The 24,628-nt window shown below is 37.9% G+C and overlaps 2 protein-coding genes across 2 annotated transcripts; one reads left to right on the top strand and one right to left on the bottom strand.

Moving 5' to 3' along the window:
• The first annotated feature begins 863 nt into the window (after window positions 1-863).
• LOC144974993 (uncharacterized) lies at window positions 864-6,845 on the top strand. Its single transcript, XM_078918610.1, has one exon. It carries the CDS (start codon window positions 4,026-4,028, stop codon window positions 5,649-5,651), a length of 1,626 nt encoding a protein of 541 aa, XP_078774736.1. The 5' UTR covers window positions 864-4,025; the 3' UTR covers window positions 5,652-6,845.
• Window positions 6,846-19,555: 12,710 nt separating this feature from the next.
• On the bottom strand, window positions 19,556-21,690 carry LOC144974994 (ADP-ribosylation factor-like protein 6). Its single transcript, XM_078918611.1, has one exon. The coding sequence runs from the start codon at window positions 21,118-21,120 to the stop codon at window positions 20,548-20,550; it is 573 nt and encodes a 190-aa protein (XP_078774737.1). The 5' UTR covers window positions 21,121-21,690; the 3' UTR covers window positions 19,556-20,547.
• Window positions 21,691-24,628: the final 2,938 nt, after the last annotated feature.

Consider the following 24,628-nt stretch of genomic DNA (forward strand, 5'->3'; position numbering starts at 1 on the left):
TACAATCACTACCATTGGCCATTGGGTTTTGGAGCTTTACTTCATTTGAAAGAAGGAAACTTTGGGATTGTATTTGGCAATGTGTTTATATTATATAATAGCATTCTAATTAATCAGTTATCTTTTAGAACTTCCATAGCGGGCAGGGAGGTACATACTATGTCTTCTATCCCCCTATGTCTGTTTTCCAACATGCTTTCTGTCTTTGTCTTGGAATGAGATTACTTGGTTTTGTCCTGGCCCTGGCCGGATACCTTGGCTAGGAGGGAAACAGTCAAATGTATAGTTAGTTTTGGAAGATAATATTTTTTTCCTTGTAAATCATCTCTCTGTTATGCACTCTATTATGTTTTATTTATGTATTATTATATATGAATGATTTGTAAACATTTGAGTGTATTCCTCTTAGTTGGGACCTGTGCTTGTGTCTGGATGAGACTTTTAGGTGATCTCAATTTAAGTACACTGATAGTGTGCTCTTGGAATCTACATCTAATATCTGTTCTCTTTTGAACCAATTCCCCTTTGTCTGCCTTATTGGGTGCTTTAATTGTAATTCTAGAACTTTTTACTATCCCATTTTTTCCCTTTTTACTGGCGCTGATATGACCTTAATGTGTTGCAAGCGCCGTAAAACCCTCAAAAACAAAACAAAACATCAATACTGTCTTATGTCGGGGTGAGCTAGTTGCTGGAGATCAAATGTTTAGCCAGAGACATGAAAACTTGGGCTAAATTTCTATTTTTCATGGTGAAGAATACATTGCAGTCCGCTTATGATAAACTCTTGGGGTCCAGAACCCCCCCCCCCCCCCCCCCCCCCCCCCCCCCCCCCCCCCCGTTTAACTTATCCAAAACTCAAGGGGAACAGCCCTTCAGATACACAAACATTTCATTAATTTTTTATCCTCTCTTAGAGTCGTTAGAGCAATCTTTGACAATGCAACTTGCAACAGACACATACGATGATCTAAACCCTCGCTCGGAAAGGCAGAGTGAGAATGAAAAAAAAAATTTACAAATTGGGAGCGTTGAGACGCAATCATCACTCGCCGCCTATCTGGTGGGCTAAATTGTGTGATGAGTGACAGTCTCGTTCTGATTACCAGTTACCTCCTCCTTCTTCTTCTTCTTCTTTTTCTTCTTCTTCTTCTTCTTCTTCTTCAATTCTTTTTCTCTTTACATTTAGGTCACCCCGACATAAAAAAACTTTTTGAGGCATTGGTGTTGTCTAAAGTGATGAGTGAATGCTTTACAAATTTATAATCTACAACTCCATACTCCTGGGTGGGGATCCTGACCTCCCATAGTGGGCAGGGGGGTACATACTGTGTCTTCTATCCCCTTATATCTGTTTTCCAACTTGCTTTCTGTCTTTGTCTTGGCATGAGATTACTTGGTTTTGTCCTGGTCCTGGCCGGAGTCCTAGATGGGAGGGAAACAGTCAAAGCCATAGTTATTGTTTTGGGAGATGATATTTTTTCCCTTGTAAATCATCTCTCTGTTATGTATTAGTATATTTGTTATTTTTAAATGTATAATGTAAGCATTTGAGTGTGTTCCTCTTTGTTGGATTTTGTTCTTGTGTCTGGATGAGACTTATAGGTGATCTCAAACTAAGTACATTGGTGATATGCTCTTGGAATCTACATCTGATCCCTATTTGTTCCCAGTTCCCCTATGTTTTACTTTTTCTTGGGTGCTTTAATTGTAATTCTAGAACTTTTTACTGTCCCATTTTCTTCCTTTTTACTGGCGCTGATATAACCTAAAGTTTTGCAAGCGCCGTAAAACCCTTAAAAACAAAACAAAAAACATCTTTTAGAACTATGTAATATGTAAACACGATGCCAAATTCCATCCCAATTCCCTTTTCTGGGTGGGGTTCCTGACCTCCCATAGTGGGCAGGGAGGTACTTGTTGTGTCTTCTATCCCCTATATCTGTTTTCCAACTTGCTTTCTGTCTTTGTCTTGGAAAGAGATTACTTGGTTTTGTCCTGGCCCTGGCCTGAGTCCTAGCTGGGAGGGAAACAGTCAAATGCATAGTTATTGTTTTGGGAGATGATATTTTTTTCCTTGTAAATCATCTCTCTGTTATGTATTATTATGTTTGTTATTTTTAATGTATAATGTAAGCATTTGAGTGTATTCCTCTTTGTTGGATTTTGTGCTTGTGTCCGGATGAGACTTATAGGTGATCTCAAACTAAGTATATTGATGGTTTGCTCTTGGAATCTGCATCTGATCCCTATTTGTTCCCAGGTCCCCTTTGTCTTCCTTTCTCTTGGGTGCTTTAATTGTAATTCTAGAACTTTTTACTATCCCATTTTCTTCCTTTTTACTGGCGCTGATATAACCTAAAATGTGTTGCAAGTGCCGTAAAACCCTTTAAAAAAAAACTTTAAAAAACAATTCCCTTTTCTTGTGCACGGAAATTCCTCTTTCGGCATTGAAATTCCTACGAGTGGTGTCTGAAATTCCTGTGAGCCAAATTTAAAGTTGGCGTCTCTGGTGTGTGTCTGTGTGCGTGTTGTTTGCTTGTTTTTTTGTTTTTTTTTGTGTGTGGTGGTTTTGTTAGCGATGATACAATTAATCATCTCTCTGGGTGATCAATTTTGTATCATCAATCACCTGTGTGTTTTCCAATTGGAAATATCCCATCTTCTTCTTTCAGCTTATCCCGCATTTTGCAGAATTGCCATAATGAATGCCACATCTCCATGCATCTCGTTTCAGAGCATCATCTTCCTCCAGGCCCAGTTCTGTCATATCGTCCTTTACCTTATCCAACCATCTAGTCTTTGGGCGTACATTTTTCCTCTTTCCCGCTGATTGTAAGTCCCAATGATTTCCTTCCCACGTACTCTCTCTCTCTCTCTCTCTCTCTCTCTCTCTCTCTCTCTCTCTCCCCTCTCTCTCTCTCTCTCTCTCTCTCCCTCTCTCTCTCTCTCTCTCTCTCTCTCCTCTCTCTCTCTCTCTCTCTCTCTCGTCTCTTTACAATATCCGAACAATTTCAATCTATCTTCCTTCATCTTTATTGATGCATTCTTCACTTCAGTCAACCTTCGAATTCGAACTTTATCTTTTCTTTGTCCAGCCAAGTGACCATCTCAACATCCTCATTTATTTCTGCCACTTCAACTTCTTTATCTTGTCTCTTTGTTGTAGCTGCTGTCTCGAGTCCATATAATATAACATTGCTGGTCTTCCAACTAGGGTTGAGAATCTTCCGCCTGAAGTCGGATTTCCGCCTAAACGGTGGTTTATCTCCGTCCATAACAATCACAATTCCGCTTTAAAAAAAAATTATGGATAAAAAAGACTCACCACAACCACTACATCAATATCCCTACCACTACTGTAGAACGGGATACTTTGCACTAAGGGGTTAAATTGCACAAATATGACTTAAAATGCGAATGTCCTTTTAATGAAGAAGGAAGTTAACAATGATTACCATACTGACTCTTCAATGCTGGAAATACCATTGGCTGCCATTTTCACCATTCATTGTTTGTTGATATCAGCCAGCAGGTACTAGAACCAAGCCAAAACACCAACCTTTATTTCTTCGAAACCAAGGTATGTAGAACCTTCTACTTTTTTAGAATATTTCTAACATTCATTTAACCTCAGCACCCCTCTTTATCAATAGAAAATATGATTAAATAGACATGTTTTTGTGGATGTGTGACAGAATCTAGGGGTTCCCTGATGAGTGGCCTGTGCAAAGTTGCCCCTGTGTTTGAAAGCATGTGAAGTGGTGTGTGCAATGTTGCCCCAGGTTAAGATATGTTAATGATTTGTTTGTTGTTCCCCCTAGGATGATTTGAATGTATATTTTAACCAATTCAATCACCTGTTACGTCATATCTCATTCTACAGAACTTAGTCATCTCATCATTACTACTCTACATCTCAATATTACAGGTATGTTATAGCAGACTACTGGTACATCTGAATCTAATTCTCTGTTTCATCTTTGTATTCCCCTCCAGATCTCAGCAGTACCTGTATCCCCAAAATGCCGAGAGTACACAAAAGAAAACCCGGAAGCCGGTCATATAAGGACTATAGTGAAGAAGTTCTTATTCAAGCACTCAATGACTGCAAACACGACAAAGTTCGAGATGTCGCCAAACGATATAATATACCCTTCAGAACATTGTATAATAAAATCAAAGGTGCTCATAAGAAACAATGTGGACGACCAACTATTTTCTCCTTTGAGGAAGAAGAACAGATTGCCGAACACTTGGTCACATGTGCAGACTATGGGATGCCGTTGGACAAGTTTGACATTCGTGTTATGGTTTCTGTATACCTACAGAAGATCAACAGGACTGTGCCTCAGTTTAAAAACAATATTCCTGGACCTGATTGGATATCATCTTTCATCAAACGACATGAAATTCTTACAACGAGAATGTGCCAAAATATAAAGCGAAGCCGGGCTGGCGTTGAACCTGGTGACATTGACAAATATTTTGAGCAGTTGGCAGTCTCACTTCAAGACATACATCCTTCGAATATTCTTAATTATGATGAGACCAATTTGGCTGATGAGCCTGGTCTCAAAAAATGCATCTTTCGACGAGGTGTAAAATATCCGGAAAGGATAATAAATCACTCGAAAGGAAACATTACTGTTATGTTTGCTGGTACAGCAGATGGAGAAATACTTCCGCCATATGTCATATACAAGTCGCAGCATTTGTGGAACTCGTGGTGTGATGGGGGTCCTAAGGGCACTCGTTACAGTCGCACCCGTAGTGGATGGATGGACAGCGAACACTTCGAGGAATGGTTCAACTCTATTGTTTTACCTTGGGCTCGTCGAAAGGATGGACAAATAGTTGTTATTGGGGACAATCTAAGTTCTCATTTGAGCCCTAAAGTTTTGGACATTTGTGCTGAGAGAAACATTCGTTTTGTTCTCCTACCACCAAACAGCACTGACAAATGTCAGCCATTAGATGTATCGTATTTCGGACCGATGAAAAGACACTGGCGGAAAATCATGGAGGAGTACAAAATGAAAGAGCCAACAGCAACGTCTCTGGACAAGGCGAAATTCCCATCTCTTCTATGCAAATTGATGAATACATTGGGCATGCATGGCCGTGACAACCTCGTGGCTGGATTTCGTGCTTGCGGAATCTATCCTCTAAACAAGCAGTTGGTCTTGAAGAAATTTCCGGAATTTGCAGCCTCTGGGGAACATGATAAAGAAAATCTACACAGAGCTGTGTCCCCAGCAGTACTTGAATATTTGAAACAATTCAAATACACCCCAGGACAGAGAAGGAAAACAAGCAATGGTGCTCGAAAGCGACTTAACGTTGAGCCCGGAAAGTCTGTTTCTGCAGAAGAATTGATGTCTTCTACGTCAAACTCAAATACTCAGCCCTCTTCCCCTGTCGCCTCAACTTCATCCATGGGCCCTGAAGGATTGTTACATTTACAAGAAAATGATTCTGAACTTGAAGCTCTCAAAGATTGCCAACCTGAGAATGATTCCGATACCAGTGCGGAAGATTCGGATGCATCAACATGTGTCTCGACAGAGCAAGATGTAGACTTAGATCTGCTAGTTTCCGACAGCAGCGACGAAGAATGGCAACCACCAAAGAAAAGATCCAAAGAATAAAGATTAATTGACTGGCATTTATTGATTATTATGGATTAAAGTTGATTTAAACTCAATATTATGACTGTTGTGCAAAGTATCCCCATTTTGAAATTTTTGAAAATATTCAATAAAAAATTCATTACACCTAAAATAACCTATATTTAATCTTTTTAAGTATGTAGATTTAAACTTTTACCTCCCACCCCTAAGAAAAAAACAAAAAATGCCTGAAATGAATTATTTAAATAGAATTTATTAAATCTCAAAGTTGAAATTCGTGCAAAGTATCCCCGTTCTACGGTACTACAACCTACAACACATCATCATCCCTGAGACCACTACTAATACAACTACCACCACATCATCATCCCTCTAAGACTAAGACTACTTCTTAAACTTAAACAACCACCACCACATCATCATCCCTCTAACCACTACTACCATCATCTCTACCACCACTTTTACTATAGCTACCACCACATCATTATCCCCACCACCACTACAACTACAACTATCATCACATCATCATCCCTACCACTACCATCACTGCTACTACAACTACCACCAAATAGGCTGCAATCAACAACTCGTTATCATCCCCACCACCACTCAGTACTACTATAACCACCGCCACATTATCATCCCTATTACCGCCACGCCGTCATCTCCACCACCTGGGTGGGGTTCCTGACCTCCCATTGTGGGCAGGGGGGTACATACTGTGTCTTCTATCCCCTTATAGCTATGTTTTCCAACATGCTTTCTGTCTTTGTCTTGGAATGAGATTACTTGGTTTTGTCCCGACCCTGGCCGGAGTCCTTGGCTGGGAGGGAAACAGTCAAATGCAGAGTTATTGTTTTGGGAGATGATATTTTTTTCCTTGTAAATCATCTCTCTGCTATGTACATATTATTATATTTGTTATTTTTAATGTATAATGAAATGTAAGCATTTGAATTTGAGTGTATTCCTCTTTGTTGGATCTTGTGCTTGTGTCTGGGTGAGACTTATAGGTGATATCAGACTAAGTACATTGTTGGTATGCTCTTGGAATCTACATCTGACCCCTATTTGTTCCCAATTCCCCTTTGTCTTACTCTCTCTTGGGTGCTTTAATTGTAATTCTAGAACTTTCGACTATCCCATTTTCTTCCTTTTTACTGGCGCTGATATAACCTAAGTGTGTTGCAAGCGCCGTAAAACCCGTAAAAACAAACAAAAACAAAACATCTCTACCACCACTATTGCTGAAACTACCCCACCACCACTACAACTATAACCACCACCACATCATCATCCCTCTCACCGCGGATACTACAACTACCACCACATCATCATCTCCACCACCACTTCTACTACAACTACAACCACCAACTCATCATCATCCCCACCACCACTATTACTATTACTACTCACTACTCGGTGGGGATCCTGACCTCCCATTCCCATAGTGGGCAGGGAGGTACATGCTGTGTCTTCTATCCCCCCCCCCCCCCCCCCCGTACTCGTTTTCCAATTGTTTCCTGTCATTGTCTTGGAATGAGATTACTTAGTTTTGTCCTGATCCTTGCCGGTGTTCCTTGGCTGGGAGGGACACAGTCGAATGTATAGTTATAGTTTTGGGAGATGATATTTTTTTCCTTGTAAATAATCTCTCTGACTGTTATGCATTGTATTATGTTTACTTTACATATTATATTATATGATTGGTAAACATTTGAGTGTATTCCTCTAAGTGGGACCTGTGCTTGTGTCTGGATGAGACTTTAGATGATCTCAAACTAAGTTACTTTGACGGTGTGCTCTTGGAATCTACATCTGTTCCCTATTTGAACCAGTTCCCCTTTGTCTTACCTTTTCTTTTGTACTTAAATTGTAATTCTAGAACTTTTTACTATCCCATTTTCTTCCTTTTTACTGGCGCTGATATGAATATGACCTAAATGCAGTGATGCCAAAACTCCGGTCTGGAGATAAAAATAAAAATTCCGGGTTCCGGGCAACTTCCGTCAAATTCCGGTGAGGTCAAATTGTTCCAAGGACACCCCCCCCCCCCCCCCCCCCCACATCCAACCACCACATCATCATCACTGCCACTAGAATTACAACCATCATCACTACCACTACTACTGCAACCACCACCACATCATCATCACTACCACTACTACTACAACCACCACCACCACATCATCATCAGTACTACCACAACTACTACTACAGTGACTACAACCACCACTACAACAGTAATCTTAGTGCAAGGGAAGTAACCGAGGATGGTAAATGCGTGACGTCATCGGCATACTCTCAATAGTATGAGTAGAAAGAAAATCATATTATTCTCTCTCTCTCTCATATTTCCCCCTTTTATCTCTAATTTCTTCTCTCCCTCCATCTGTCTCTTCCTTTGTATTTTCCTCTCTTTATCTCGCTATCATCCTCTTTCATTTCTTCACACACTCTCTTTCTCTCCCCCCCCCCCCCCCCTCACTCTCTCAATGTTATTCTCTCTACCCCCCCCCACTTCTTTGGTGTCACATTTATTTTTTCCTTACCTCTCATTCTTCTTCCTCTCTCATTTTTCCCCCATTTATCTCCAATTTCCTCTCTCCCTCCTTCTGTCTCTCCCTTTTATTTTCCTCTCTTTATCCCCTATCCTTCCTCTCTTTATTCCTTCGCCTTCGCCATGTCTTTCTCCTCTTGTCCATCTCTCTCCTCTTGTCCATCTCTCTCTCTCTCTGTCTATCTATCTATCTTATTTATCTCTCTTTAGTTGTTTTTTTAAAAATTAACGTTCTCTCTCTTGACTGTATCTATCTCTCAATCTTATCCCCCCCCCCCCCCCCCCCCATTCTCATTCTTTCTTTCTTTATTGACTTCTTTCCCATTCCTTATCTCGTGGTTTCTCATTCATCTTCCTTATTTCACACTTTTCTTTGTTTCCTTTGTCGGGTTGTCTCTCGCTCCTTTTCTGTCTATTCCTCTCTTTCATCGTCTACTCTCTTTGTTTTGTTTTTGTTTTTAATGGTTTTACGGCGCTTGCAACACATTTAGGTTATATCAGCGCCAGTAAAAAGGAAGAAAATGGAAAGTAAAAAGTTCTGGAATTACAATTAAAGCACCCAAGAAAAAGTAAGACAAAAGGGGAACTAGGAACAAATAGGGATCAGGTGTAGAATCCAAGAGCATACCACCAATGTACTTAGTTTGAGATCACCTGTAAGTATAAGTCTCATCCAGACATAAGCACAAAATTCAACAAAGAGGAATACACTCAAATGCTTACATTATACATTGAATTTAACAAATATAATAATACATAACAGAGAGATGATTTACAAGGAAAAAAATATCATCTCCTAAAACAATAACTAGTATGCATTTGACTGTTTCCCTCCCAGCCAAGACTCCGAACAGGGCCAGGACAAAACCAAGTATGTAATCTCATTCCAAGACAAAGACATAAAGCATGTTGGAAAATATATATGTATAAGGGGATAGAAGACACAGTATGTAGGTACCTCCCTGCCCACTATGGGAGGTCAGGATCCCCACCTAGGTCTTCTCTTTTACTTGTCTATTTTTTAAAAAATGGAGCTTTTCTATAGAGCAATAGCCACTAAATGTGCTCAAAGCGCTTTACAAGGGGTCCCTGACCAACAGCAACAATATGTAGAACGAAACATGATGCCTGTTAGGCGATATAGTTTTTTCTGACAACGCTGTCAACTCATTTTACACCTGAGTACGGTGAGAAAATGTGAGTAAGGAGCCTTTTACAAGGACTCAACTATGCATCGAGCGAGGTTCGAACTCAGGACCTTCCTATCTAAAAGCGAGTGTCATATTATATCTCTCGATCCATCTATCTCCTCATTCTCTTTCCGTCTTTCTCTCTCATTTTCTCTACCTTTCCATACATATTTTACACACACACACACTCTCCCCCCCTCTCTAGAATGAGGGGAGGTTGGGGGGGGGGAGATAACTTATCATAAGATTGAGAGATAGATGTACAAGAGAGAGAAAGTTAATTTTAAAAAAACCCCAACAAAAAATAAAGAGAGATTGATAAGAGAGAGAGAGAGAGAGAGAGAGAGAGAGAGAGAGAGAGAGAGAGAGAGAGAGAGAGAGAAAGAAAGTGTGAAGGAATAAAAGAGAGGAAGAATAGGGGATAAAGAGAGGAAAATACTCGTACAAAGGAAGAGACAGAAGGAGGGAGAAAGGGAATAAGAGTAAGAATAAATGGAGGAAAATATGAGAGAAAGAGAGGAAGAAGAATAAGAGACAAGGAGAAAAGAAATGTGACACAAGTCAAGAAAGAAAGAAGGAGTGGGGGGGGGGGGGAGAATAAAATTGAGAGAAATATTAAAGAGAGAGAACGGTTTATAAAAACAAAAGAGGAAGAAATTAGAGAGAGAGAGAGAGAGCGAGATAAAGAGAGGAAAATACAAAGGAAGAGACATATGGAGGAAGAGAAGAAATTAGAGAAAGGGGGAAAATATGACAGGGAAGAGAGAAGAGAGAGAGAGAGAGAGAAGAGAGAGAGAGAGAGAGAGAGAGAGAGAGAGAGAGAGAATAATATGATTTTCTTTCTACTCATACTCATAACGATGCTTACGTTTCAAAAGTCGAGAAAAAAGTGAAGACGTGAAAGACTGAACGGGTGACCGACCCCCTCCCCCCCCCCCCCCCCCCTTTCCTCAACCCTGCTCCTTCTAATAGATTAAGTCGGCCAGGGATAAAGCCCATAACAAACAATTCCTTCACTGGAAATTTTTAAAAATAATTTGTACTTGGAAGTACATACCAACAATTTCGCAACAAAAGGTCACGAAGGTGTTAGCTACAGCGTGCTTCTTTCACGCCTACCTCATTTGCATAAGCATTGAAGGACGGCTGGACACTTTTTGGACGAATAGACACTCCGTAAGAGTAATATAATCAGAGACTGACTATTATATTATATTTATATGCTTCGGTATTGTCAAACAGTTTTTTTCCCATGATTTATTAAAATTTCAATTTTGGCTATAATTATTTTATTATTACCTATTCTTCATTTTTTCATAACGGAGCAAAGTTCTTTAAATATAGGTCTAATAATAGGTAGAGAATAATGGATTGTCTGATTTCAGGAAATTGCCTGAGAATTTACAGGCCTGTTTAAGAGCATATAAAGGCTGCCAAGTTGACAAAGTCTAAACAAGGTCATTTTAGGGTTGGATGACGATGTGATCTTTTATGTTTGCAGGTCTGACAACCAAATGAATAATAGGCTTGATTGTTGTAATGGAGAATACAATATTTTGATATGGTTTGAGAGTATTTCCATCACAACAAAGAGCCTATAATAATTGGGCTTAACAGACCTGCATTTAAATACAAGTAGGTAATAAATAGAGCCTTTTACAAGGACTCAACTATGCATCGAGCGAGGTTCGAACTCAGGACCTTCCTATCTAAAAGCGAGTGTCATATTATATCTCTCGATCCATCTATCTCCTCATTCTCTTTCCGTCTTTCTCTCTCATTTTCTCTACCTTTCCATACATATTTTACACACACACACACTCTCCCCCTCTCTCTAGAATGAGGGGAGGGGGGGGGGGGGGGAGATAACTTATCATAAGATTGAGAGATAGATGTACAAGAGAGAGAAAGTTAATTTTAAAAAAACCCCAACAAAAAATAAAGAGAGATTGATAGAGAGAGAGAGAGAGAGAGAGAGAGAGAGAGAGAGAGAGAGAGAGAGAGAGAGAGAGAGAGAGATGGACAAGGGGAGAAAGAAAGTGTGAAGGAATAAAAGAGAGGAAGAATAGGGGATAAAGAGAGGAAAATACTCGTACAAAGGAAGAGACAGAAGGAGGGAGAGAGGGAATAAGAGTAAGAATAAATGGGGGAAAATATGAGAGAAAGAGAGAAAGAAGAATAAGAGACAAGGAGAAAAGAAATGTGACACAAGTCAAGAAAGAAAGAGGGAGGGGGGGGGGGGGGGGGAGAGAGAGAATAAAATTGAGAGAAATATTAGAGAGAACGGTTTATAAAAACAAAAGAGGAAGAAATTAGAGAGAGAGAGAGAGAGAGAGAGAGAGAGAGAGAGAGGGGGGGGGGGGAGAGTATGTGAGAGAAAGAAATACAGAGGGGAAGAAAGAGACACAGATACACACACACACACACAGAGTGAGAGAGAGAGAGAGAGAGAGAGAGAGAGAGCGAGAGAGAGAGAGAGAGAGAGAAAGAGAGCAGTGAAGAAATGAAAGAGGATGATAGCGAGATAAAGAGAGGAAAATACAAAGGAAGAGACATATGGAGGAAGAGAAGAAATTAGAGATAAAGGGGGGAAAATATGACAGACAGAGAGAGAGAGAGAGAGAGAGAGAGAGAGAGAGAGAGAGAGAGAGAGAGAGAGAGAGAGAGAGAAGAGAGAGAGAATAATATGATTTTCTTTCTACTCATACTCATAACGATGCTTACGTTTCAACAGTCGAGAAAAAAGTGAAGACGTGAAAGACTGAACGGGTGACCGACCCCCCCCCCCCCCTTTCCTCAACCCTGCTCCTTCTAACAGAGCATAATATTATAATAATAATTAAGTCGGCCAGGGATAAAGCCCATAACAAACAATTCCTTCACTGGAAATTTTTAAAAATAATTTGTACTTGGAAGTACATATCAACAATTTCGCAACAAAAGGTCACGAAGGTGTTAGCTACAGCGTGCTTCTTTCACGCCTACCTCATTTGCATAAGCATTGAAGGACGGCTGGACACTTTTTGGACGAATAGACACTCCGTAAGAGTAATATAATCAGAGACTGACTATTATATTATATTTATATATGCTTCGGTATTGTCAAACAGTTTTTTTCCCATGATTTATTAAAATTTCAATTTTGGCTATAATTATTTTATTATTATTCTTCATTTTTTCATAACGGAGCAAAGTTCTTTAAATATAGGTCTAATAGGTAGAGAATAATGGATTGTTTGATTTCAGGAAATTGCCTGAGAATTTACAGGCCTGTTTAAGAGCATATAAAGGCTGCCAAGTTGACAAAGTCTAAACAAGGTCATTTTAGGGTTGGATGACGATGTGATCTTTTATGTTTGCAGGTCTGACAACCAAATGAGTAATAGGCTTGATTGTTGTAATGGAGAATACAATATTTTGATATGGTTTGAGAGTATTTCCATCACAACAAAGAGCCTATAATAATTAAATACAAGTAGGTAATTGAATGAATTCCACGTCTAACTACATGCATCGTTTATATTGACAAAAGGAGATATAATTCCTGGGATTCTAACAATCCCAAACATACACATCACTCTTAATAATAAACAATATACCAAACACAGAGATAGATATGATATTTTAATTAAAATATATAGAATTTACATTATTTTCTCTGACCTTATGATAGCAGTGTGTGAGAAAAATGGGATGAAAATGAAACATGAGAATTGTCGGGATCTGAGAAACAAAATAAAGATAAGGTATAAAACCATAAGGAACTAACCACCACAATCTGTCATTATAAAAAAATTATCGCCGCTTTTAGTTTTATTACATTCTAACATGTTTTGATAATTTCATAAAAGACTAAGTATAATTCATAGCACAAATATAATACAAATAATATAAAGATGATCTGAAAACATTAGCTATAAAATATGCTTGGATTCATAAATATACAAACTCTCACAATTGTGAAATTTAAAAAATAAGTGATAAAAAAGTTATTATAAATATTGTCTTAAGAAAAGAATGATATCTTTGAACCAAAATTTTTTTTTTTTCAATTAAGGAAAACAAAAAATAAAACACATAATATACTGTAATAGATCTTTGTGATAGGGTAGACATAGCAACTATGCTTACAGGTAATTTTCTTAGCCATTCCCTAGAAATGAAGTAAAATAAATCTTAGGTACTAAATAATTTGTGACGTCAGATTATAAATCGTTAAATTTCACAAAAAAATAGACTCTTTACTTTAAAAAGAAGTATCATTTATGTATCTTTGAACATGTCTTTTATTCAAATACGGCGAAATAAAGATTGCTAGGGAAGAAATGAATAAAATATTTCTTACACTCATTTGGGATACGTTCGGAATTCCAAAAAGCATGAATGTAGTAAGAGTAAGAGTAAGAATCGTTTTATTCCACCCCTCCCATTGGAAAACCCTATCATTTCTTCAATACGCAATTGTTGAATTTGAATAATGCTTTGAACGCGTTGAATAAAAATGTTATTCAATGATTACAGATCACTTTGGCACATTTTATTGGTGTGAAATAAGATGTAAAAGACAGCTGATTGGCAATTAAAAATAATCCTTTGGTGAGCATTAACACGTTTTTATTTTTTGGGTCAAATTGTCATTCAAGCAGATGGAGAAATATACAAATTATGGTGAATGGAAGTACTAATACCATACAATTGGTCACCGAAAATCTAATATATCTTACCTGGAAAAGGGGGGGGGGGGGAATATTCTTTCATTTCTTTGTATTTATTAAACTCTATATTGTTATCGTGCAATAACACAAACTCGCAAGCTCGTAGTGTTATTGGGCACGATAAAAATAACTCTTTTAATAAATTCAAAGAAATGAAAGAATCGTATATTCTATCTATCTCCCCTACCCCCCCCCCCCCCCCCCCCCTCAAGCTTTGAATAGTGTCCATGAAATAGAAATTTTGATCTCTATGGCTTGCTGAGGGGAATAAAATTAAACATAACAACTTGCAGCCAGGTGTCCCACTGACTGGTGCAGTGAATTTACCTGATAGGAGTGACAGTCAAAATTATCTTTTATCAATAGAATATGGTGATCTATTATATTAACAGTTCATAAAATACAATTACATTGTCAGGTAAAACAAGTTACTTGCATTACTAGGCCTGGATGAGTCTTCAGAATCGACTCTTGAATCTAGAATCAAACTGGGAATTGAGAGAATCAATTTCGATTCTAGAATCATTTGATCCAACCCACAGTGCTGAAACTATACGTGTGAATGTGATCAGAGATGATTTATAAACAGATAATAACACTCGTGTTTCCTTCTTTATGGAGTGATGTAAATTTTTGGTTACGTCCCCTCGATTTTGCAAAGTGGGCACGTTATTTTCTACGGGAATGGTTTACCTCACATAGTGTGGTAATGTCAGAATTGATTTTCAGATGGTGTGAAATTGTGCTTTAGATAGATGTTTCCTTTTCTTTTTCTCTTTTTTATTTAGAGAGTCAATTCGTACTTATTAAACAGAACCCATCAATGTCTCCAAACTTCACCCAAGGTCGACTTACTTACGGTATATAAGGATATTAATTGCTATACATACTGCCAACGTTTCCAGCTCCCCAATCGAGGACAGTATGGCAAGATTTTCTGTGTAGGCCTTGGTAGTGAAGTAGGCATGAGGCAGGTGCAAAAAGATAAGAAAAATATAATATATAAAGCCAATGTTTATGCAAGCAACATTTTCGTCCTTGACCAGATAACCTACAAGCCTGATTACTTAAGATTGTGAACATTCCTACATTATATTCGTTCTTTCACTCATCACAATGCGGCTGGCTATGTGATCTTGCGGTATTGTAATCCCTGTCGGATCGGAAGGTCCTGGGTTCGATCATAATTGTCATTGTAAAGGCTCTTTACTCACATTATCTCACCGTACTCAGGTGTAAAATGAGTACCTGGCCGTTAACAGCTTTATCTCTGTCGGCAAAAAATACTAATGAGTTCAAAGACAGTTAAGTATAATTCACAATTGTGAGAAATCTAGAATTCTTCATCAACACACACCTAATGATGAACAATGATGTTTCAAAATTATGTCAAATTGTTAATAATTATATAAAATCAGCCGAATTAGAAACCTCATGGATGAAAAATGTGCGAGACTGCTAGTCCATGCACTTGTAACTTTAACTAGCAAAATTCATCACTGTAATTCCTAACATTTTGGTCTTCAAAAGTCAGCTTTAATGAAAATTCAAAAACTCCAAAACAAAGCTGCAAGAATTATAACTATAACTGGGACAAACATTAGAGAAAATATAACCCCTATTTTGATTGCCAGTAGAGAGGGGGGTTGAGCCTGTATAATTTTAAAATCTACTCATAGCTTCGCACCACAATACCTAATGTCATTGATATCGGAGTACAGTCAACCTCAGGTGCCTCTCACGACATACTACTTTAGAAAATCTAAAGAAAAAAAAATTCTCGGAACTAGTGGCAACACCATCAATCTGGAATTCTCTCTCAGTCTTTACCGGAAGTGCTTATACAGTTGAGTGCTTCAAGTATAGACTGAAGATTTAAAATTAACATTTCCTCGTTGTATTTATTTATGCTAAAACCACATTCTTCATATTCCATTCGTAACAACATAAGTTCATAGATCATCTCTACAATTGTAGCATTTAATTTTCTTGAAATTCTCATGTCAACTATGTCTTGTAAAGCGCCAATTGCCAATGAACAAATTCCATAGAGATTGGGCTCTATAAATTATATATATAACTATAAATGGATTCACTCACTTATATATGGCCGAAACACATGTTTCTGTGGCTTCTATCCACGTCTTCAGTCGGCATACTATGTCCGTAAAATGACCAACACCAATCACCGCCAAACCAACATCACAACGGAAGTAAAGATACAAGAATAACAACAATGACCCCAAGATGGAATAATTAGTTTACGGACATAGTATACCGACTGAAGACATGGATAGAAGCCACAGAAACATGTGTTTAGAACTATTTTCATTCGATATTGCCAGAATCATTTTCTTGATTAGCTTGATTACGATTATATGCACATTTTAATTGATGTGCTTGTCGTCGCTGCCATGCTTTATTCGGCATGATTTTAGTTTATCAGTCAGTAGATATCAATATCAATAAGTCGCAAGTCTTTACCACGCTTTACTTGGGAGTGCTTTGCACTACCTTCAATACTTCACAAATTAAAATGGCGGCCGAGAATCAAAACAATGGTCAAATTAGGAAATTTTAAACTTTCACAAATCTATCAAGGTTTGTTCTAAGTTTTTAAAACGCTTTTATATGATGACAAATTGAATAAATAAACGCCTGACAAAAGATCAACGGTGAAAATACAAATTGAATGAATACTGGGGATGTTGGAGCTTTCGGAATGTCTCCCCTTTACTTAACTTATGTGAGGTCAAATGAAAATCTGAAGCTGATGCGAAAAATATCAAGTCCCCGAATCTGTCTACTTTTCGTTTGTTCGGGCTAGAAGCTAGACAGAACCAATTGACAGTTTGCCGAAACGTTTAGCTAAATATTTCCCAGGGCAATAATTATCACATCGATGGCATAAAAACGACAGTAATATCAGCAGTAATATTAGTTGATGCTGCTAATCGGTGAAAACTTGTTTAAAATTTCAGTAAATCCAAATACCGTCATGTGATCAAGTGAATTATATCACTAGGAATGCCACGATTTGCTGAAAAATGCCAATCTGACAGTTCCTAGCAAACACACCCCCCCTTCCCCCCCCCCCCCCCACCCTTGCTCAGGAATTTCTCTACTTGATTGACAACCCCCTCCCCTTTTTTTTTCTTCCACGCAACCACATTCCAAAACACACACACGCACACACATAAATATAGACGCAATGAGAACACACTACTACATAACAACACTGATCACCGTTAAATCAACACAACGGAAGTAAGGACTCTACTGGACAGATAGAGTTGAGGGTGTGGCCATGAGAGTGTTAGTGTTTTCGGTAAATTTTTTATGATATCTGTTTGACTTAACGAACTTTCAAACTGACTTTAAATTATAAAAGGAAATCAAATTATCTGTTTATCTATCTGTAAAAAATACATTTCTATTTTTCAAATCTTTCAGTAGAGTTGTGCGCCGTATCAATTTTTTTATTGACTCAAATAAGCACAATGTTCTCCACAAGGCTATATTTTTTAAAGAAAGGATATACATATACAGTAAAATTACTTTAAACCGAAAAATACCTTAAACCGCAAAGAATTTAATAAATTGTACTAGTTTCTTCATTATCTTTGTACTAATTCTTACGATGAACCGAAATACTTCTAAGAAGGACTTTCTTTAAACCGAAACAATTTGAGAGCACCTTCCATTTTTCTCTCTCTCTATTTTTCTTCAAAAATTCGGGAAGGTGGCCCCACATAATAATGCCCGGCGATATTACAACAAAGAGCGTAAGTATAAGATGAGGGTGAGGGGTGGGGTGGGGGGGTAGGCAAACACTTCAATCACTGCACTTGGGTTTGGCCAGCACCACTATTGAAGACTGGAAAAGGAAGACAACGGGTGACTGGCAGGTGAAAAATGAGGAAAGAGGGGGAGTTGGGGTGTAGAATCACGCAAGCGAGATGTTCTCGCTCGTGTGTTGATGCTTTGGAACTGACAATAAGGAGGGGGGTGGTAGACAACTTACCATTCACATGCCATTTCATTTCCACTTTGATTGAATGTGTGTGTGAGAAGGGGGAGGGGAAGGGGGGGGGGGGGGGGGTTCTATGTAATTAGGCATTTGCACCTAATGGCTTTTCAACAAAAGAGGGGTGTGTAGTAGACAGCTTAGCATTCTCACGCCTTTTCATTTCCATTTCACTTCACCTCTGAGTAGCTGTGCATCATTCATTATCAGTTATCGCACAAGAACTTTCGATCTTATTTTAGCTTTGCATTTTACTAAAAGAAAGCACTGTGCTTAAACGTTGGAGTTTAAAATCAAAATACTATGTGAAGTCGATGAAAAAAAGGGGTTACGAAGACGGCATTTATTCAACAACTACATTTAAGGGGAAACCCATGATACGATTAAATGAGCAAATTTCTTAAAAAGTTACTACCCTTGAAAAACATCGAAAAACGGGAACTTGCTTTAAATCAAAATGTCTTTAAACCGAAATAGTTTAGAAGGTCCCCAAAATTTCGGTTTAAAGTAATTCTACTGTATATACAGTGCAACACAGAAATCTCGAACAAAGTGTGACCTGACCTATTTGATCGCGATTTCAGTGATTTCCAGATTTATGTGATTCTTATTTACAAAAAATATGAGAAGAATGTGAATGGGGGGGGGGGGGGGGGGGGGGGGGGGGGGAAGGTTTGGCTTCATTATGATGAGGTGTAGCATTTCATTCAATAACAGATGGAATAATGTTCCCCTTTACGTGTGCTATAATAAGAAGACAAAGCCCGTACATCCCATTGTTGATTACACACATAGCACGAATCCAGTAGGTACCTAATCAATAGAACTCCCCACTTATCTCTCTCACTCCTCTCTTCTCATCCCATCTTCCCCACCCCTAATCACCTCTCTTTGATTTTAATACAAAACAGTAACAGCCTTAGGTCATCATAGGCTCGCTAAATTCCCAGTGGTAATGGTACACATCTGAATCTGAATGTTACTTGAAGTCGACTCAATTCTGAATATTTGTATTCGAGGGCAGAGAGAGTTGTTGAGTGCGACAGCCATTGTTGGTATTTAGGCTGAAGAATTTTGATAATCCTCATTATGTTTCTAAATCTGTTGTGTTCACACATGAATTGGGAAGAGCGTTCCAGTCTTTGATAGTGCAGGGTGCAAATGAATATTTGAAGATGTTTGAGTTTGTAGATTTGTGTTTTAGTGTTTTTGAGTGGGTTTTTCTTTGAGTCCGTGTATTTCGTTATAAGTCTAGTTGTTCTGGTAAGATGGCCGTCATTTTATTTGTAATTTTGAACATGAGAGATAAAATGAGCCATCATGTGCAGAAGACACTGATCAACTCACCTTCCCCCCCCCCCCCCCCCCCCCCCCCCCCATACACACAATCACAAGCTTAACACATTAGCAAATACAGTTAAGGCCAGATAGAGAGCAATGGCAGCTTTAGTTTCTGTTCAAACATAAGGCAAAAGAATGTTAATGTTATCAACAAATATGAGAGTTGAGGTCCATTTTGTTTCTGATTTCTGTGTTAGCCTCCGATATTGTCCAGAATTTTCTTTTATCCAGTACTACAAAAATAGAGGGATTAAAAAGGGGAATTGAGACATGTTCCAGATATCTGTGTTTCCAAGATTTCTGTGATGCATGGTGTTTATTTAATGCCAGACAACTGCCAGCACTTATATATGACAACAACAAGAAATGAAGTGAGCGGGAAAGTGCCAGAAGACAACAATAGAGAATAAAAATTTTGCGGCGACGATGGGGGTTCGAACCCACAACATTACTGGTACGACAACTCCATCTGGCCAGGGAGAGTGTGACTCTACCATATGAGCTATCCACAATCCCAAAAAAGATAGTCTCTAACCCTTGTCTTTTTTTATGAGAGCCTTCTCTTCCTAACTTCTTGAGGTCACGGGTTCAACACACACAAACCCGTCGCGAAGTTAGTTGGCCAGCATTTAAGCATAGCCAATATTCTCAATACAAACATAGAAATGATTGAGACATTGAGTATACTCCGGTATTTGGGGTGAATTTTTAATTAACCTAAAATATACTTGCTATCTTGATAACTGTGACTGTGAGATCTATGTTTTAAAAGATATTTGATAGAAACGCAGTCACACAATAGAGGGCTAAATGATATTATGGATAAAATGGACTCATCAAACTTTTTGGGAATAAAATTCAGGACAGACATAAGAAATCAATTTAAAAATGAAATGTGAAAATAACCGTTAAATAAAAGTGAAAGCCAGCAAACCGTAATATTTTTCACAGCAATACAAATAGTTGAAAGTGACCTTGAAAAGCTGAAACAATCTGAAGTCTTGTAAATGTTCTCATATATCATCAGTCAACAAAGCATTTTGCATAAATTTTTTCCATAAAGTTCTTGAAGCCTTCATTTTCATTTTTTCTTCCTCTCAAGTACTTCTTTGAGTTGATCAGATAACCAGTCGACTCCTTCATGCAAACCATCTCCAGTAAGTGCGTTACTTGCGCAGATATGCCATGGTTTATCTCTTAAATTGTTAAGCCCCAAAAGATTTGAACATTTCACGCTAGAAATGGCATCTCGTGAATCCATTTTGTTAGCAAAAAAGAGAACAGGAATTACTCTATTCCTTAAATCCGGATGTTGTAGAAGAAGGTCTAATTCATCCTTAGCCACAACCATTCGCAACTTATCACTACTGTCAACAACAAAAATGATACCATCACATTCTCTGTAGTATGTTTCCCAGAGGTTGCGATACCTGCCTTGCCCAGACATGTCAAAGGCCGTGAATTGGAGACTTTTTGATTTAAATTTTTCAACCGTGAACCCAACAGTTGGAACAATGTCATGAGATTGCAGTTCTGCTGATTTGAAGTGATTTATTATCGTTGTTTTACCACTATTATCTAATCCAACAACCATGACATGGACCTCCTTACTTTTAACTCCAAGCCATTGCGCCAAGACAGTGAAAAGTCCCATTTTTGAGAAGTCAAAAAGTAAAAATGCTGAAATGTAGAATAACAGATATCCAAAATGTCTTTGTCCTTTCAAAGATTTACCATTCGATTTCCACTTCTATTCAAAGCAAGGGAAACGGTCCACATGTCAACAGCACAGCGGCACAGCTAATGGAATGAGGTGAATTGGAACTCCAATTGTGTGTAAAAAGTCTGCTAAAACAAGGAATGATTTCCATTGCTGATTGCATTTGAATTCAAAATAAGACCCATTGGCCAACATCGGAGAGATGTTATGATATACATGCTTTATCTTCAAAAATTCGACTTTGACATTTGAAAGTAGCTTTTATTGTTATCAAGAATATTTCCACTCATGGCGTCGTAAGCAACCATCGTTTCCCGGAGAAGAAAAATATTTCCCATGAACATCTTGTGTTTTGTTGGATAGGTACAAAGTATGTAGTTAGCGACAATACAATCAATTATAAATTTAATGTCTATTTTTTTCAGTGAATGTACAAATCAAATTTTAAATGATATAAACAGAAATAAAATGTAAATGCCTTTAAAAGATTTTACTATGAAAATACCAGTATGATGTGATCAATTCCAACCCAGGTTTATCCCAGCTTCACAAAAGACATGGAACTGTGTTTTTTAGGAGGTGTGTTTTCAGTCCACCAGTGGACTGAATACACAGCTGTGTTTTCAGTCCACCGGAAGAGATTTTACGGCACCGGGCTGTTTGACCTAGCGCGAGAAAGCGAGGTGGCCGGCTGTTTAGCACAGCGTAACTGTAACCCAGGTGGGGTTAGTTAGGGATTGGAGCTCTTTTCTAGGCATATTTTCTTTCTTTCTTCCTTAAAATTATTTTTTAAAATTTGTACTTCCTTAACAAAAAAATTCTTAATTTTCAACTTCAACACGTTGACACCATTCCTGGTGACTCGAGAAGTTTGATTGACTTTTAACATTTTTTATTTATTTACTTTTCTCACTTTTAAGTTTATTATTCTAATTTAGGACACAGTGAGACGTCAAAATTTATTGCCTTGTGCATTTCTTGTACGTGGCAATATGAGTCCGGAGAAAAACGAAACAAAAACAACAACAACAACAACAAAAGGAAAGAGAAGAAAATTTTATAGTCATAGGGTCTTGAATATGTTTGAGGGAGCGGAGCATCAGAAAGAGAGAGAGAGAGAGAGAGGAGAGAGAGAGAGAGGAGAGAGAGAGAGAGAGAGAGAGAGAGAGAGAGAGAGAGAGAGAGAGAGAGATTAAGGACTGCTTTGTAGCTACTTGCACCCGCACGATTAAAAAAAAATTGGCTCCTATTTTTATTTACAAGTTAAGGTTACGGCTTGGGACACTTTGGTTTATGCAATATCGGCGTGACCCGCAGGAAAAATGAGATCAACATTCTTTCAAGAACTTTGTTTTTGAAGGTTTGATGGCACTTATGATAGTTATAAAACATTGAGGTCATTTTAGGGATAATAGAAAGGAAGTTATATTAGCACACGAGAAAAAATTGATAAGGCAAACGGAAATGGTTCAAAAAGGGAACAGATGTAGATTCCAATAACGGACCATCCGTGTACTTAGTTTGAGATCACCCAAAAGTCTCACCAGACACAAGCACATGATACAACTGAAACAGATAGACTCGATTACAAATCATTATACACACACAACAAAAAAATACAACTCTACATAAATTACAAAACAAAGAGGTGACTTACAAGGAGAAAAAAACCCCCATAATCTCCAAAAACAAACTACACAAATAACTGCTTTCCTCTCAGCCAAGGTCTCTGATCAGGGCCAGAACAAAACCAAGTAATTTTATTCCAAGACAGGAGCAAAAACGTATAGGGGGGGGGGGGGGAATGGCAAGTAATCTCCCTGTTCATGATTTGGGGGGGGGGGGGGGGTCAATTACCACTTGGGGACAAATTCGCCATTTAAAAGGCCTACGTAGATAGCATACCATACACTCAAATGGGTGCAAATGCAAATTATTATAAAAGCTAACATATGTACCGTTTCGTTCAAGATCCCAGGCCCAGGCTAAACAAAATGATCCCGAAAAACTGTACACATAGAGGTGACAGTAAATGACATGGAATCCAAATGGTCTAGTATAGACGGAAAAAGTGATAGTTTAGTCAGGATGTTGACCGATGAAGAGTCCACCGAGAGGGGGTGTGATTATGACGTTTTGTGGTCGTTTTAATGAAAGAGAAAAATATACACAAAACATAAAAAATCCCTGCAATCTTGGGTCACAGGCACCTAAGAATAAAGCCTAAATATGTCACAGTCTACCCAATGTATGACCACCAAGTATCAACACACACAGAGACGGGGTTGCTCGCCAAAAGGAGATAAATACTAGATGGTTATTCATACTCATATTTTATCAAGACCCAGAGTCAGAGAGATGATTTACAAAAAATATATATATATATAAAAAAATAAAAGTATCACTTCTCACAGACATATCAAATGCTGGGCAAAGTCATTTAATTATCTCTCTCCTACTATATGATTCCAGGCACGGGGAGCCAAATGGTCTCAATTCTGTTCCAGAATAAGAACATGGAAAGAATAAATGATAAAAGGGCGATGGGGAAGACAGCAAAGTAAAGGGCCAATCAACAACCAGCCCAAGACAGCCAACTTTCCCTGCCCTAAGGGGAATTCCACCCACAGTACTCCAGGACGAGGACAAAATCTCACAGCAATGTCTATTGGAATTAATTATCCCCATATTTTCAAGTGGCTGTTCATGAATTCGAGAACAGAATACAAAGATGCAACGAGTGACATAAAATCAAAGTAACAATGAGGGAAAAGATTAAACAAATAGGTTGTATGTAGTTTGAGTTCAGTCCAATATTTATTAAACGACCTTATTTCAAAAGGCAAGACAAAATGTAGTGAAAAGTGTATGGTAATAAAAATACAACTATAATAATAATAATAATAATAATAATAATAATAATAATAATAATAATAATATAAATAATAATAATAATAATAATAATAATAATAATAATAATAATAATAATAATAATAATAATAATAATAATAATACCGTAATATATAATGTTCAAACAGTCCATTCCAATTGCACTCAGATGTCAAGCCTGCAATTACCTGCTAACGCACCAAATGAAAATTTAACGCAAAGGGAAACTAATTTGACAGAGAAAAGAAGTAGGTATAACAAAGATCCAAGAGCAAAGCAATGTCCTAGCAGCTAGACTGAAAGCAAATCAACTTTGCTATTCCGTCAAATAAACTGTTCTAAGAAAAAAAGGCCTCAAGGTACGGGCGTGCTCAAGGCCAGTGATCAATGTGAAAAGTGACCAAATAGAACCTTAGATGGGCAAACAATAATAAAACTGATCTCTTTGGAAAACTCATCGGTTTTCATAATCACAAAAATTCTAACAGCCTAGGAAAAATTAAAAATAGATATAAATCTTAATTTGAATTAATTGTAGAAACAATATTATCTG

This window comes from Berghia stephanieae, chromosome 6 (assembly GCF_034508935.2).
Source record: "Berghia stephanieae isolate SIO BIC M18660-M18661 chromosome 6, UCSD_Bste_1.3, whole genome shotgun sequence".
NCBI lineage: Eukaryota > Metazoa > Mollusca > Gastropoda > Nudibranchia > Aeolidiidae > Berghia > Berghia stephanieae.

Coding starts and splice junctions, on each gene's coding strand:
- LOC144974994 (XM_078918611.1), bottom strand. CDS start 21,120: ATGGGACTTTTCACTGTCTTGGCGCAATGGCTTGGAGTTAAAAGTAAG.
- LOC144974993 (XM_078918610.1), top strand. CDS start 4,026: ATGCCGAGAGTACACAAAAGAAAACCCGGAAGCCGGTCATATAAGGAC.